Genomic DNA, 16,856 nt, shown 5'->3' on the forward strand with positions numbered 1-16,856 from the left:
TTCCTATATTATGTCCACGATTTGCTTTTATTCAAATCACAGCGATATAAGCGTGCCCGAAGCCTTTCGTGCGAACTGATCTGCATTCATATCCAATACAGCCGAAGGCATTACAACTTAACCTCAGCTTAGACCATCAAAAACTTTAAACGCGCGTTAAAAGTGAAATTGAACCGTTTAATGAATCATGTGCGATAGTATTTATGACATATTGAATAGCACACCCACATGTACATGTACTTTATTTGTAGATTTTCACGGATTATAGTAAAGCTGCAATACTATACATTAAATCATTCCTAATGTGTATCAGAATTTAAAACCGGCCAACGCATGCTTCGATATCCGTTATTTAGACCGTTATTTAGACCATTGGTGCCTGCGACGTGCATTTGTATCGTTAGAAAACCTGTTTTCGTTTGACATCTCAATCTAAATCACTTTCTGCAAACCGCCCACTGATATTGGTGACGATTTGTCCAACTTATATGTTTCCGACAGACTTTACTCAACAAGTTGCGTTTGGTTTAGAGTTTGGCGTGAATATGTGTCATGTGATGAGTTGTTTTAAAAACAAATCAGTATTATCAACATGTTTAGTTGAAAATGTGGAAGTAGGCTTTTTACCATCGAGTAAAATTATCATTAAAAACATCTGAAGTATCTCCACACAATTATTTTCCACGTAGCAAGATTGTCAAAACAAGATTCAGAAGCGTGAAAACAAGAGTAAAATAACACCTGATGTGCATATACCTCACCTCGGTCGGATACCGCAAAACGTAAAATTTTTTTCAGATTTTGTGTTTTTCAAGCAAAAGGATTTCGTCATGCAAAGCGTGAAGGTAACGACGTGGCTATGTTCGAGTGCGTTTTTCTTGACGTGATGTTGTTTATCTCTTCCACGTGCATTCGTTTATTTGGCGGTTTTGTTGACTCATCATTCGGCCGCAAAATTTAAGGTCAATGCCATTGTCAGCTGCCAGATTTTCGTACTTCGGAAATACTTTTTACCATAATCTGTTGTTGCGACCGCTTAGACCATCAAAAATTTTAAAGGCGCCTTAAAATTGAAATTGAACCGTTTAATGAGTCATGTGCGATAGTATTTATGATATATTAAAATGTGGTTGGATTCAAATATTTTAGCATCCGGTTCACTCACTGGCTGCGTGTCATAGTAACCGGGGGATTTCAGTGCTTGAAGTGAAACATAGACCTACACATACGGTTGTCAACAACCCGTTCGCGTATAGGTTATTAAGTTCCAAAACATGTTCGCACGAACCGGTGCGAATCGGTCGAATCTCACTACTGAAGTCAACTCTACGCATTGAAGCGGCCGACCTCAATTTTGGTGTTTTGGTCAGAACTTTTGAATATAAGCTTGTAACATTCTTTGGCTTGAAATTGACCGCCTCGCGTAACAGTAGCGACCATATAGGCGTGCTTAACAACTTTGTATTTTGATAACACTCAGGTCGCAGTTAAAAACCGACTTTTCGCCTTCGAAACGCAGTTTTGTTTTCTTCTGTTTACGTTGGGTTATTCCACTTGTACGAGACAACCTAAAAGTGTACGTGTTTGTTATGTAGTCTTCAGCTGGCCAGCGAGTATTCGCAATCAACCGATCTAAACCAGTTTCAGAGCTTCTTTAACGTTTTCTTCAATGACCCAGATCGCTTACGTTCAAAATTACGCAGACCGATATCTTCCTACCTTGCCAACACTTTGCTAATTTAAAATACTTTTTGCCTGGCTTTGTTGCCCCCGCGAAAAATACTCTTTTACACCGCTTTGCTCAGACAATGCCGTGTCTTTAAGGTATACTTGTTTATTGTAAAGTCTCCGTAATTCTCAGAACCAGTTCATTTCTGCGTTTCGCAAACTTTTTACTTTTATTTCTTTCGGTACAAATTGCGTGGAACTCCTTACCTGGCCTCACTTCCCTGAAATACTTTTTGCCTGCCACCGTGCCCACTCGCAACGCTCAATTACCAAATGATTGTAAAACACGAGTGCAGGTACATCAGAATGCAGTTAATATTTTATTGTGGGCAGGAAGGGTGAAAATCGTTCACCTAGTATAGAAACTCAAACGCGGAACATGAGGATTATTAGCGTAAATTTTGCTTTCTATTTTTATGATACTGCTTAACTTCGTGTTGTTCAAATATTCGGTTTCAATCACAATATATGTGGAAAAACATTACTTGTTGGAGTTTTTCATAATCTTGAATAAAAATCGCTTTTCCCACAATCACAAATACCCACAAATAAAATCATGCGTATATACCAATGGATTTTTCGGTAATACATAGTATGGTATCCTTTTAGATGGGAACGCAGTTCGGATACAAGGTAAATGAAATACAGAAAACTTTGCAATTTTTGTCGTTTCTTCTTTATGAGGTGATTCTGCAACGAATAAATTTCACAGATAAAGCACAAAGATTTTAAAGTTTTTTGTAACGTTAAAAATGATGCTGTACTTTGAATCTAAGCCAAGACCAAAGTGACCCACAAATAATATGTTAGTGGTAATGACAAATTCACATAAATGGAAACCAATGTTTTGTGTGAAACATTTATTAATTAAAGCCTTGTTTCATTAGTTTTACAAGTCTTGATTTTGCGCTGTTATTCGGTACAGTGACCGTTTTGATTTTTTAAGCAAGGTTTGGGCATATTCGCGCTGCGATTGTGACGTCACTTACGGTTCGCAGGTGGCCATATCGATTGCCAGCAGGTCGGAATTGACGCACATGTTCCTTGGTAGTCCATTCACTTCGTAACCTTCGTTGCATTTGACCACGAATACAACACCGAACTGAAACTCGGTTTTGTCACGTGGCAAGATGTGGCCGTTTGCTGGTGGAGGAGGCTTGCATTTCTGGCCGTTTGGTGTTCCTTTTGCGTTTTGTGCTGAAAACCCAATGCATCGTTGGTTAATGGGAGAAGATGGATGTAACTTGCATGATAGCAAGCGTGTGCAAAGATACGGTTTGGATGCACTAAACCAATATATATGATCACAAGATTTCACTTACCTATTACGCATTTTGGCACTTCACCAAAAATTTCACCATCAGGCTGACAGAATCTTAGACCGACACCATCCAATTCAAATCCTTCCATACATTCGTATGTGATAAGTTCGTTTCCATGCCATTCGGTCTTGCCCATGGGTAAAAGCAGACCGTTTTCTGGCACTTCTGGGTTTATACAAGTGGGCGTTTTGATTGTAGATGGCAACGCTATGGTGGCCGTGGTGGTGGTAGTGGCGGTGGTTGTGACAGCTGTTTAAAATAAAAAGTTAAAATTTAAACAATCAGATATAAGATTTTAGGACTCTAAACACGATGTTTCTGTTAGTGCAGCAATGCACTGAAGAAAACGTTGTAGGAAACCAACATGTGTTGGAGGTTTAGAAAAATATTCAATAGAAATGTTGATGTTATTCGATCCACGTTTACAAACACAAACAGTGCTTAATAAAACCATGTGTAAAAGCCTATGGATTCTTGGGTAATACTTCGATCTCTCGTCCAATATTCCACAGAAAGAATGAGGTTTATGAACGCACTTTGGGACAAGAAAAACAAACAGACAATTTTGCTTATACAGATTGCGCAACAGGACAAGAGATCTACGTTGTTTAGTTAAGAACTTGAGAAACGAATACTCAAAGCAGGTGCATGGATGTTGGTACTTGATGCTATAACTACAGTTGATAAAAAATTTAAAACCATCCAACTAGTTCAGGTGATCTGAAGTTGTCTTTCTCCCAGGAAAACCCGCCGTTAATGACAGCCATCAACAAGCATGTACGATCACACGAGCTATCTTACCTACACATGTTGGCACTCTACCAAAAATTCGACCATTCGGCAAACAGCGCCTCTGTCTGTCACCAACAATTTCATATCCTTCCATGCAATCGTATGTGATCGGTTCTTCGGCTTGCCATTCGGTCTTGCCTTCTGGAACAAGCAGGCCGTTCTCTGGCACTTCTGGGTTTTTGCAAGTTGGAGTTCTGACCGCAACTGATGGCACTATTGTGGTGACAAATGTTGGCAATTTAAAATTAAAATAATCGCTATATGGGACGCATGAATCATCCAGTATTGTTTATATTCACTGTATGGGTAATATTTTAGTGAATATTGGGGTAATGATTTTTGCAACAAAGGTATATAAATTTCGGACATGCAGAAAACAACTCTATTTTCATACAATATTAATCAAGATTACATTGCGAGGTGACACCGGTAATGGGAAGAAGAAAAGGACATTTTGACAAGTAATCACAAAATTAACTTACCTCTGACACATTTTGGCACGTCACCACAAATTTCACCATTCGGCTTGCAGAATCTTAAACCGACATCTTCCAATTCAAATCCTTCTATACAATCGTATGTGATTAATTCGTAGCCTTGCCATTCGGTCTTGCCCACTGGTAAAAGCAGACCGTTTTCTGGCACTTCTGGGTTTTTGCAAGTGGGCTTTCTGACTGAAGATGGCAACGCTGTGGTGGTAGTGGTGGTTGTCGTGAAAGCTGCTTATAATGAATAAGTAAAATTTAAACAATCAAATGTAAGATTTTACAGAATTAAAACACGACGCTTCTGTTAGTGAGATAATTTACACGAGGAAATATTGTGCGAGCTATCTTACCTACACATGTTGGCACGCTACCGAAAATTCCACCACCCCGTAGACAAACTCTCTGTCCGACACCAACAAGTACATATCCTTCTACGCAATCGTATGTGATCGGTTCTTCGGCTTGCCATTCGGTCTTGCCTTCCGGAACAAGCAGACCGTTCTCTGGCACTTCTGGGTTTTTGCAAGTTGAAGTTCTGACCGTAACTGATGACAAATGTTGTGACAAATGTTTAACAACTTAAAATTGAAATTATAGAAGGACACATGAATTATTCAGCCTTGTTTATTCAATGATAATTTTTTGATAAATATTGGCGTAATGAATTTTGTGATAAGGATATATATATTACGGGCAGGTGGAAAACGACTATTTAATACTATATTAATCAACATTTCACTAAGAAAGAAATCAACAAATCATGTATAATCACAAATTTAACTTACCTCTGACACATTTTGGCACGTCACCAAAAATATCACCATCAGATTGACAAAATCTTAGACCGACACCATTCAGTTCGTATCCTTCCATGCAATCGTATGTGATAAGTTCGTAGGCTTGCCATTCGGTTTTGCCTTCCGGAACAAGCAGACCGTTTTCTGGTACTTCTGGGTTTTTACAGGTGGGAGTTGGCGCTATGGTTGGGGCAACTGTTCAACAAAAACGATAAAATTAAAATGTGGCCGAAATGCAAGATTTAAATTTGGTTTAAGAGTGTTTGACGACTAGATTTGGTATTTTGGGGGTAAAATATTTCATTGTTAACCGAAGGACCAAACTTGATAATGTTGTCGGACAAACTCTTTTGTTGAAGATTTGAATCATACCGCTTGCAAAAGTTTGTTTTAATTTAAGAAAAATAGTCTTACTTTGTATGTCTCCACATGCGAAGATGACAACACTCGCTAACGCCAAAGAAGCCAACAATAGTTTCATTTTGCCTTGTTGTAAACTGCCTGCAAAGCAAATAAAATTGAAAGTTGTTCATATGCAGTGTGGCAACTGTAACCTCTTTTTTGCTTTACGACCCTTGTTATCATTGCACAAAGAATATGAAACTAATTATTTCGTTATAGTTCCTTGCCGAAAAGGACGCCTGGACACTTCTTAGGATCCACTTTAAATTTTACATAAGCTTTCGCTGTAAGGTTGCGTTGTTTGCATGGTCTAATGTGGAGGCTGCGTTCATATATTATGTCCACGATTTGCTTTTATTCAAATCACAGCGATATAAGCGTGCCCGAAGCCTTTCGTGCGAACTGATCTGCATTCATATCCAATACAGCCGAAGGCATTACAACTTAACCTCAGCTTAGACCATCAAAAATGTTAAACGCGCGTTAAAAGTGAAATCGAACCGTTTCATGAATCATGTGCGATAGTATTTATGACATATTGAATAGCACACCCACACCCACATGTACATGTACTTTATTTGTAGATTTTCACGGATTATAGCAAAGCTGCAATATTATACATTAAATCATTCCTAATGTGTATCAGAATTTAAAATCGGCCAACGCATGCTTCGATATCCGTTCCCGTTATTTAGACCATTGGTGCCTGCGACGTGCATTTGTATCGTTAGAAAACCTGTTTTCGTTTGTCATCTCAATCTAAATCACTTTCTGCAAACCGCCCATTGATATTGGTGACAATTTGACCAACTTATATGTTTCCGACAGACTTTACTCAACAAGTTTGCGTTTGGTTTAGAGTTTGGCGTGATTATGTGTCATGTGATGAGTTGTTTTAAAAACGAATCAGTATTCATGTTTAGTTGAAGATGTGGAAGTTGGAGGCTTTTTACCATCGAGTAAAATTATCATTAAAAACATCTGAAGTATCTCCACACAGTTATTTACCACGTAGCAAGATTGCCAAAACAAGATTCAGAAGCGTGAAAACAAGAGTAAAATACCACCTGATGTGCATATACCTCACCTCGGTCGGATACCGCGAAACGTAAAATGTTTTTCAGATTCTGTGTTTTTCAAGCAAAAGGATTTCGTTATGCAAAGCGTGAAGGTAACGACGTGGCTATGTTCGAGTGCGTTTTTCTTGACGTGATGTTGTTTATCTCTTCCACGTGCATTGGCGGTTTTGTTGACTCATCATTCGGCCGCAAAATTTAAGGTCAATGCCATTGTCAGCGACCAGATTTGCATACTTCGGAAATACTTTTTACCATAGTTTGCTGTTGCAATCACCGAAACTGTCGAAATGATTTTTTGTCGCGCACAATTAGACTATGAGACGGTGAGGCCGAAGACAAAATCTTTTGTCTGTGAAACCTAGGCATTTTTTTCATTAGCTTGTCTGGATTTTGTTGGGTACACAATAGGTTGTTATTACTCCTTGCTTAATTTTTCCTAAGTTTTGATATTGATCAATTTTTTATATGGCTCTGTGTCCCATCTGAAAACATTTCTATAGTCCACTGACAGTAAACTATGATCGAAATACATCAAGTTGAATGTATTATTTTTTGTGGGCATTGTGGGCAGAAATGTTGAATATCGTTTCCATGTAAAGCAAACACAGAAAAGTTTTCCAGCTATTTTTGTTGCTTGGCCCAGATTTATGTCAATACAAAACGCTTGGCCATATAACCTGTTGTCTTGTCCAACCTATAACCCATCAAATGCCTAGCACTGGTCTAAATACAACAGTATGCGCATATAGTATTTTATTGTAGGTAGAAATGGTGAAAATCGTTCACGCAGTGCGAAAATACGGAAAGGGAACACTTTAGATATAAGTGTCTGTTTTGCTTGTTATTCACAAAATACTGTAATTTTACTTAAATACTCGCATTTGGTGTAAAACAGCACTTTGGTTGGAGGCACAACATGAAAAATATGTTACATTATACACCAATATCTACTGGAGGTTTGGCAAAATCTTCAATAGAAATCTACACGTTACTATACCCACATGTACAAATATCTGTATATAAAACCATATGTATAAATCTATGGACTTTTGGGTAATACGAAGTGCGGAATTCCTTCCTTTAGCTCTACAGAAGGATAAAGGATAGGAGCGCCCTTTGGAGACAAAAATTCACAATTCACTTTGGATAAATGTTGAGGAATCTCAAGTTCTTCATCGCGCATTTAAGAGCCGATTCTGTAATGAAAATCACAATTCAGAGGTGTTTTGCACATTCGCGTTGCCACTATGAGGTCACTTACAGTTTGCAGGTGGCCGGGTCGATGGCCAGCATGCCGGAAGTGACGCACATATTCCTTGGTATTCCTTCCACCTCGTAACCTTCGTTGCAATTGAACACGAATATCACCCCCACGTCAAATTCTGTCTGGTCACGTGGCGATATGTAACCGTTCGCTGGGGCGGGAGGTGAGCATTTTTGGGCGTCATTGTTGCCATCTGGAAATCCAGTATCCCCTTCATTACCGGTAGGAGGTGCTGATGATAGCCATGCAAAGAAAGCGTGTGCAATGAAGGATGCGATTCAACATGCAATCAACAATTTGTTGCTAATGCTGCCAGGCATAATGCTCAATAATTCAAAGCTCCTCTGGCAAGAAAACTACTTATTGTACGACGTTTCGGTTGTTTTACAACGGAAGTGAAACGCCAACGCGGCGATTAGCGTTTCACTTTACTTGTCCTTATGAAGGTCTCTTGTACAACGACAAAAACGTCGTCCGAAAAGTAGTTTTCTTGCCAGGGGATCTTTGCATTATTATGCAATCAACAAGCTTTTATGATCATACGGGCAAACTTACTTTGTACGCATGATGGCACGTCACCAAAAATTTGACCATCTGGTTGACAGAATCTTAGACCGACACCTTCGAGGTTGTATCCTTCCACGCAATCGTATGTGATAAGTTCATTGCCTTGCCATTCGGTCTTGCCTTGCGGAAGAAGCAGACCGTTCGCTGGCACTTCTGGGTTTTTGCAAGTTGGAGTTACAACCGTGCTGTCCGTTATCGTCGTTGCAGTGGTGACAGCTGTTGGACAATAAAAATGTAAATTAAACTTATATAACAAATCCAGTTTTTGGTCGTTTTGTATGCAACAAATTGACAAACGCAACCGGCGTTGAAAACATATCTATCCACAAACATTGGTACTTATATTCTTAATAGAAAAAACGTCAAAAATGCGACTGCAAGAATCAGCCTTTTGCAGGTCGGTAACCGACGGATCTGCCTTTACAAATCAATGTAATTCCTAGGGCCCCGAAAGGAGTAACAGGCGATCACACCAGCATAAGATCTTTATGAATTTTTTATTGCTATTCTGTTTTCAGACAGAAACTGAAGATACCATTTACGCGAAATTAATATTTCTTAAATAAAGATCTTATGCTGGTGTGATCGCCTGTTACTCCTTTCGGAGCCCTAGAAATTACTTATATTCTTCCAACTTATCCCATTCACTTGGATATGCAGGCCTGATATCAAAGGCATTATTTGGTGAATGCAGGTTATTACTGTAATTTACTACTACAGGTTTGTTAAGCTTTTGGTGAACTTGGGTCAGGTAGTCTTTTTGTTGCATGAAACAAAATTATTGCACGATTTTAATCGCGTTTATTCACCTGGGATTAATTTAAACTGCATTACCTCGGCATTCTGGCACGTCGCCGAATATTTGTCCGTCTTGTTGGCAAAATCGAGTTGGTATGGAAACCAGTTCGTAACCAGGGTTACAGTCGTAAATAATAAGTTCTGTTGGTTGCCAGACAGTCTTTCCCCTTGGTACGGTGAATGCGTTGGCTGGCACCTCGGGATTCATGCAAGTAAGTGGTTGTGTCGGGGTAGTCGTCATTGCTTTACAAAATTGAAAACAAAGTTGTAACCACTATGCTGTTTTTTGTGTCGAGGCGTTTTAAATTTTGGGTATAATTCCATTATTCGTTTCGTTATTCTGCATACAGAAAAGTCTGTTAACGTAATTCTAGAATCATTTCAAAGTGATTAGGTTCGGCCCATACGGATTTTAATTGGAAAAACTACGTCACTATCTTTGCATAGCAAGGTTGCAACAGTTGCATAGGGTGCGGTGTGCAAGCGAATTCAAGTACATTATCACAACCACGCCGAGCTTGACTCCTATGCAGGTTATTGAAAGTAAAAGCGGCTTTTTTTTACTCCCAGGGCTTTTGCTTTTACAACAAGCACCTGCTTTTGATTAAGTTGGATCAATCCAAGCTTAGTTCCCCGCTCACCGCGGCGTTCAAGCAAAGCTTCGTCAAACGATCACCGTATTTTGCATCCAATTGCTCACGACTGGCCAATACACCGACTGCATTTTTATTCCTGGTAATATTTTTATCATGGGCGCTGCTAGCTTCAAGCAATTTTGTCACGTTCCACCTCCTGATTTGTGGGTGTTAGAAATTTGTTCAGCCGTTCCCATGCCTCATCCTACCTTCACAGGATGGCTCCGGATCCGACAGCGTACCGTCAAACTGACAAACCGCCCTACTCTCGCCGACAAGTCTGTATCCAATTGCACAGGCAAACTCTACAACCTCACCCGGACTCGCGCTCGTTTTTCCACCAATCACAAGCCCGCTTTGCGGCCTCGTGACCGAGCACGTGTTGTCTCTGACTCCCATAACTACACAATAGACATTGTACTATTTATCCTTTTTCGCAAGTGATGATCATTTCTGAATTGAGGCGCCGAGTTTATGTTTAGCGTATGACAATGGACAACTTGGCCTGGCAGCGTGTAGGTTGCGATGACTTAATTCGGTGCGTCTTATTGTGATGTTACTTCAGCTAATACCAATAATAATTACTCCCATATCTCCTGCACTGTTTTTTTGACCACACCGTTGCTTGAACCGCGACGAATCCCAATCAGGTTTTGCGACTGCCAGCTGACGTACGCCATCTACTGGTAATGTTTCACCCATAAAAGTAAACTTACGCATGCAAGTTGGAACATCCGCCGAGTATTCCCCGTTGGACTGACAAAGGAACGTTGCAGGTTGGCGAGAAGGCTCGAAGCCGAGTTCACAACCGATTTCAATGGTGTCTCCCGCCTCCCACGGGCCAGCTTTGGTGGTGACGACGAAAGCGAACGATGGCAAGACCAGGTTGGGGCAAGTGGGGTTGACAGTGGCTGAATATACCAAGACATTTGTGATTAAAATAACCCTTGCAAAAATGTTTTGCATAAAGAGCCTTAATCGATTATTCGTGTGTGTTCCATAACTAAAAAGTGGCCAAGAAGTCACGTGAACCTAGGAACAATTTAAAGCTGAATAAGAATGACACAATAAGGAACAGAGTAACAGACCTTTAACATAAATTATGTGAATGCCTCATCTTTGCAAAGCCAAGCGGAAAGTGGACAAAATATAATACATGAGACAGATAAACCCGGGATCAGCGTATTTTTATGGACAAATATGTTTGTTTTCACCAACATCTCAAACTACATGTTTAAACTTGACTATCAACATTGCCAACTTACTTAAGCACACTGGAACGTTCCCATTGTATTGACCACCTTCCCGACAGAGTAAAGTTTCCATTCCTACAAGGTTGAAGCCTGGAAAGCAGTTGAAGAGGACGCGCTCTCCCGGAAGCCAAGCGTTCTTGGTAACTTCATTAGGTTGGAGAAGAAGTTCGCCGTTAGTGGGCGCTGCGGGTCTTGGACAACCCGTTGGGCCGGTTGGTAGCGCTGTGGCGAAAGTTTGAGGTTACATTACCGGTTGTTTAGTTTATTTTAGTTGACTTTCTTTACGAGATCATGCTTTTTTGTTATTTGCTGTTGTTGAAAAAAAAAACATAAAATCAAAACGAATCTTTAACTTTGGTCTTTTAAAAAAAAAAACTTTATACGCTATTTTTTTTTGCTGCCAGGCATACTAAAAGTTTAGAGGTTTAAAAAAATCCTGATATTTTTAAGAGTGTTTTGTGTAACTCACCAACGCAGAAATGATTGGCGGAAGTGAAGAAACCGTTTGCCTGGCAAGTCAAGGTGGCTGGACCAGTGAGCAAGTATCCTGGCAAGCACTCAATTGTGACAACCTGGTTTGGGAAGAACACGGTGCCACCGCCTACGACTTGGCCGTTAGTTGGAACCGGTGGATTGACACATGTCACTGGCTGAGGCGGTTGAGTCACAGGGTTTGTGATGGGTGTCTGGCCTATAACACAGTGTCACATGTAACAAATGCGCACAAATATTTTTTTGGAAACAAAAGATTTTTAGTTGTGTATTTTTAAAAGACTTGTTAAAAGACGCTGTAGTTTACGTACACAGGTTTTTATAACCGACACAATAAGCGCAAACGCGAGGCTTGCACAGGACAGATAAGCTAAGCAAACCGCCTGAGAAGTGAATGCATGCAAGATACTAAAACATAACTGCATTGCGGTACAACTTACTGATACAGTGGGGAAATGGAGCGTTGTAGATGCCGGTGTTCAGGCACTCGAGAACTTGGTTTCCATAGAGACGATATCCCACACCACAGGAATAACGCACCTTGTCTCCCACGATCCTCTCCGTGTCATCTCTACCGTCAATGGAACCACCAAATGGAACCACAGGGATGTTGCATCTCACAGGGGCTACAAAAGAGTTATTTTTTTAAAATTACTGTTATTTTTGCTGCCAGGCATAGTAATTAATAGCAATTGCTCTTCTGGCACTTAAGTTACGAAAGTGTTTATTGTAACCAACGTTTCGTCCACAATCCGGCGAGACTATGCTGGACGAAATGTTGGTTTCAATAAACATAGAGATTTGTTGCTGTTTTAATCGTTCTCCAGTCTCGGGATAATTGGTTTGTAAGTTTGATGTTCCCAAATGTTTGTCTATCATTAAAGACGACTGCATTAACATTTTATCAGTAGTTGTTTCTTGTAGGATTAAGAAATTTATACGGTCGCCAGCATGCTATGGTTCATTGCCCATTGGTTAAACATTACCTGAAACAAATCTGAAACACTAAGAGAGTGATTAGTGGTATAGGAAACACTGCACCAAGAGTAAAAATCATGGTGCAGTGTTTCCCGCATTTGGCTTCACTTATCACGTATCACGCTATGTTAATTCCAACACAGCGATCATACTGACAGCTTAGTCAGTTGATATTTGGAAAAAATATATTTCGCCAAAAGGCATCATCACTTTCTGTAAATTATTCAAATAGATTAAAACGTATTTTACTTTACTTACAGCCACACGATGGTGGTGGGTTACTGAACTGTCCGCTGCTCTGGCAGACAGACTGTTGGGTGCCGCTTGCAGCAAAGCCAGTGTTGCAGGAATAAGTTACCACGTCGCCTTCGAACCATTGCGCTTTCTGTTGGTTAATTCCTCCGTTGATTGGGGCAACAGGTTGTGGACATGTGGCACGTATGGTGGGCGTGACTATCACTGAAATGGTAAAGAAATCGTTAGGCGTTTTTCTTAAAGTTGGTTGGGTTCATGTCGGGTACGTAGTTTTTGACATCTTGTGAACAACATGCTTTAACACTTGCCAACTTTAATAGACAAGTAAACTGACAATACTGCTAAAATATTACGAACAGCATTATTTATCTAGATAAAAAATTAATGTAATGTAAGGCCTGTTTGGTTGAAACGTGGACAAGATAGGTAAACGAATCGGTTATATATAAGCAACATACGCAGCACAAGAGTCGGTCATACCTCTGCAAACAGTGTTGTGTGAAGAGAAGAATCCGTTAGGGAGACATCTTGCAGTTCCACTTCCCTCTCTGGTGCCACTTCTGCATTGAAACGTCACGACTTCGTTGACCCTCCACATGGTTTTGCCGGGTGGCATGGTGTATCCGTTAGTGGGCGTCGGTGGGTTTGAACACATTACTGGTGCTGGCGGTGGTGTGGTGACTACAACTGTGCATAAAACCATGTAAAAATATTTAAGTTAGCGTGGGGGCAATAACATGAATTCTGTGAGCTCGACACAAAGTGGAAGTCTTTGCCAGGCCGTTTGCCCGGCAAGAGTCACACCAAGCTGCACTGATAAGACCTTATCGGGAAAAAAGTGGCCATCTGCAGGCAGCTCACAAAAGCAGAAATATTTGTTGGGTTAGGAACACTATTTACGGATTTACATGGTTCTGAGAAATAAAGAGACTGGCCGATACTGTTGAAAACACAGTCATGTTTAATTTATTTAAAACGTTTCGGTAAGAGCTTATGCCATTCAGTTAATTTGGTAAGGATTATATGAAGCTGACCTTACTGACGTCACAGATCGACTGCGTGTGTTCGTTAGTTTTTGATAAAGTTCGGTACATGGGCCAAAAATTTTAGTCATAACCTGTGGCACTTGTTGCCTAATAGGATACAATAGTTGCAATGTGCCTTAACGTAACGTCAACTCACCCCTTGGTGAGCATGTGGGAATGATGGTGCTGAAGGCTCCAGTGGCGGTACAACGGGAGATACGTTGACCTGCGAGGGCGTACCCGCTCGCACAACTGAATACAACTTGCTCTCCGACGTTCCAGGTCGTCTTGCCCGCGGGCGTCACTAGCAAGTTCGCTCTGTTCGGCCTGGCACATGTCCTGACAACGACGGCGGGGGGCAATGCTAAAAAAGGAAAAACAATTTAGGAATATTCGTTTGGCTATGCTGCGCGTACCTGTCACAGATCGGTGACGGACTTGATTTTTGAAACAACGTGTTCAACATTATTAAACAAGGTTTCTTTTATCCATTTGGTGACTGTCACTTAACGTTACGTTAAACTCGATATTTATTTTGAGGTATGTTCCTTATTGTTGTGAAAGTGTAAATAACGTAGCCCTACAATGTCTTTAGATAAAGGCCAAACGGGTTACAAAAAAATTCCAATCTCTTCTTAGACCAATTTTCTCAGAAAACTTGATGGCCCGGTTTTGCTGCAGGTTGGATGTTTTAATGATTCAGCAAAGCTTTGGGCGGTTGTAATCGATCAAGAGTCACTTTCATGCTGTCGAATCAGATACAATTGCTCCTTTTGGCCAACATTAAAATGTCAATGGCTTGCGCTTGTCTGTTTTGTACTCGACCGTCAGCTCAATTACCGCTTGTTACACTAGAATCACTTTCATTTTGTGTCGACAAGGGGAAATCTTTCATGAAATACGAGAACAAAACCACTATGTGATGCGCGGTTAAAGGCAACCCGAAAGGTGTAACTCTTAAATATGCACAAGTTGACACCCCCGCACTGTATACGTAAGAAAAGTGGTTAAGTTTTTCAAGAAATCGTTTTTTTTTGCTTTGTGACTTTGAACATGTTATGGGTCACTATGAAATTGTCCATAAAGAATTAACTATAGATTGTTTTGCTTCTAATGCAAATGCTATCTTTTATGTGTTACTTTAAACTTGCCGAATGATGAAGTTTTTGTAAAGATTTTTTCGTTTCTAAATGAAAGTTGTTTATCATAACCAGACCAAATTTAGTCAAATTTTTGAAGGGAATTTAAAGGGCTCTAAATTTTGCTTCATAAAATGTGATGACCCTTTATCAGTTTATGTGGTAACACAACTTAATGTATACTGGTTTGAAATAAAAACGATGTAACACTTACGAATGCACATTCTGCTTTGGTATAAGAAGTAACCGTTGTTGCAGAAGCATCCAAGTCGATCGTATTGTCCGCAGGTTGAATCAGCCGGGCATCTGACTCGTGCGCACTGTGCTGGAGCTTGTCGAATGTTGCCCTGACGCGCTGAAATAGACAAAGGATTGTTAAAAAATTAAATATGTTGAAGCCAAACTTTCGCGCAGTCGTCTGCGTTTTGTTAGTTCGTGATTTTAGTTTCGTGATGAACTCTGTCCAGAGTTTTAAAGTGCAACTGCTTTCGGCAAAAAAATGTTCATGTGTAACAAGGCAGGGTAGGAAATAAATCAATTCATTTATTAAAGTTCTCAGTAATTGCAACCGAAATTAGTTTATCCATTCCGTTATATCGCTTGTAACAACCAACGATATAGTTGGGTCGACGTATGAATTTCGGTTCCAGTTTGTGTATATGATATTTGTTGAGAAGGCAAACTGGAAGCAGCAAACGCTTCCTACTTCAGCAGACAACTTACCGACACAGCCTTCGGTCGGGTGTTTGAAGTAACCGATCTTGCATGCACACAACCTTGTTCCCATGTAAATGACGCAGCGGCTGTTGTCAAGATCGCACTGAGCATCACAGCTCACGGCAACATTGACCACGGGACCGACTGGACGAGGGACGGAGGTGGGCGCCACGCGGTCGGCGCGAGCTGGAAAACAGATTTGGCAGTCAGAATAAGGTAATTACACTGATACCGGAAAACGGTTTATTAACATTCAACTTTGTCATTTCTCTCTGTGATCTGTTGAACCTAGTGAAGCATTGGATGACAATGTTAAATAATTTAAGAAAAAAATACTCGACAACGAATGTGATGTTGTATTACAGGCAAAGCACTCCGTTATGAGACATTCTTGTAAAACCAAATCATTGTAAAACCAACAGTTAATGCATTTATAAAACGCATGTAATCCAGATTTTCTACAAGTTTGCCATCCAATCCCGTATTCCCTAGTTAACAAGTGGGTGAACAGGTATAAAACAAAAGGGTTTACACTGTGTTTAAACTTGTTACAAAATATAACTTATCGGGGCTTGGATAAATAGTACAGTTAACACTTATATCCACTTTAACTTACGGACGCATCTTGGAATGTTTGCTCTCCCTCCTACCACTCTCCATCCACCTCCTTGGCAAGTTGCGACACCTCGGCCAAGGTTTCTGTAGCCATTGTTACAGTTTATAGAGAGAACCTCACTCTCATCATAGCTGGTTTTGTCCGGTGAAAAGGTGGAGAATGCAATCGGCAGCGGTCTCGGACATTGACCTTCGTAAAAGAAAGGAGAACTTTAGGGTTAGCATAGCATGTGGAATACTCTTGTTATTACACAAAATAAGACAAGTACATTTTAGAGTGTCCACAAATGAGCATTTTGGTGTGGCAAAATTTCAATATAATTGCATGAAAATTTCTCTTTTAATTGTGACATGTATGTATTACATATAAGCTTTTTTTAATATTTACGCTTAATATTGAACAGAAATGGAATGGAAAATCCTTACCTTGAGCGTTTGCCACAAAAAGAGCCAGCGCCAACAGAGTGAGTGAAAGTGTTAAATTGGCCATTATCACCACCTAAACCTGAT

General features: G+C 40.2%; 1 protein-coding gene across 1 annotated transcript; it reads right to left on the reverse strand.

Annotated features, from left to right (window-relative positions):
- Positions 1–2,227: 2,227 nt before the first annotated feature.
- On the reverse strand, positions 2,228–16,856 carry LOC145901813 (sushi, von Willebrand factor type A, EGF and pentraxin domain-containing protein 1-like). Its single transcript, XM_082989613.1, has 25 exons — positions 16,773–16,856; positions 16,348–16,536; positions 15,738–15,917; positions 15,229–15,369; positions 14,033–14,239; positions 13,331–13,537; positions 12,854–13,054; positions 12,058–12,243; positions 11,595–11,816; positions 11,138–11,347; positions 10,589–10,783; positions 10,082–10,273; positions 9,274–9,480; positions 8,428–8,655; positions 7,870–8,104; positions 7,606–7,621; positions 7,286–7,331; positions 5,542–5,628; positions 5,116–5,322; positions 4,681–4,875; positions 4,325–4,561; positions 3,852–4,055; positions 3,051–3,299; positions 2,718–2,925; positions 2,228–2,418 (listed from the first exon to the last, which is right to left on the reverse strand). Exons 1-25 carry the CDS (start codon positions 16,834–16,836, stop codon positions 2,406–2,408), a joined length of 4,326 nt encoding a protein of 1,441 aa, XP_082845739.1. The 5' UTR covers positions 16,837–16,856; the 3' UTR covers positions 2,228–2,405.

Source organism: Ascidia mentula, chromosome 5 (genome assembly GCF_947561715.1).
Source record: "Ascidia mentula chromosome 5, kaAscMent1.1, whole genome shotgun sequence".
In the NCBI taxonomy this organism is placed as follows: domain Eukaryota; kingdom Metazoa; phylum Chordata; class Ascidiacea; order Phlebobranchia; family Ascidiidae; genus Ascidia; species Ascidia mentula.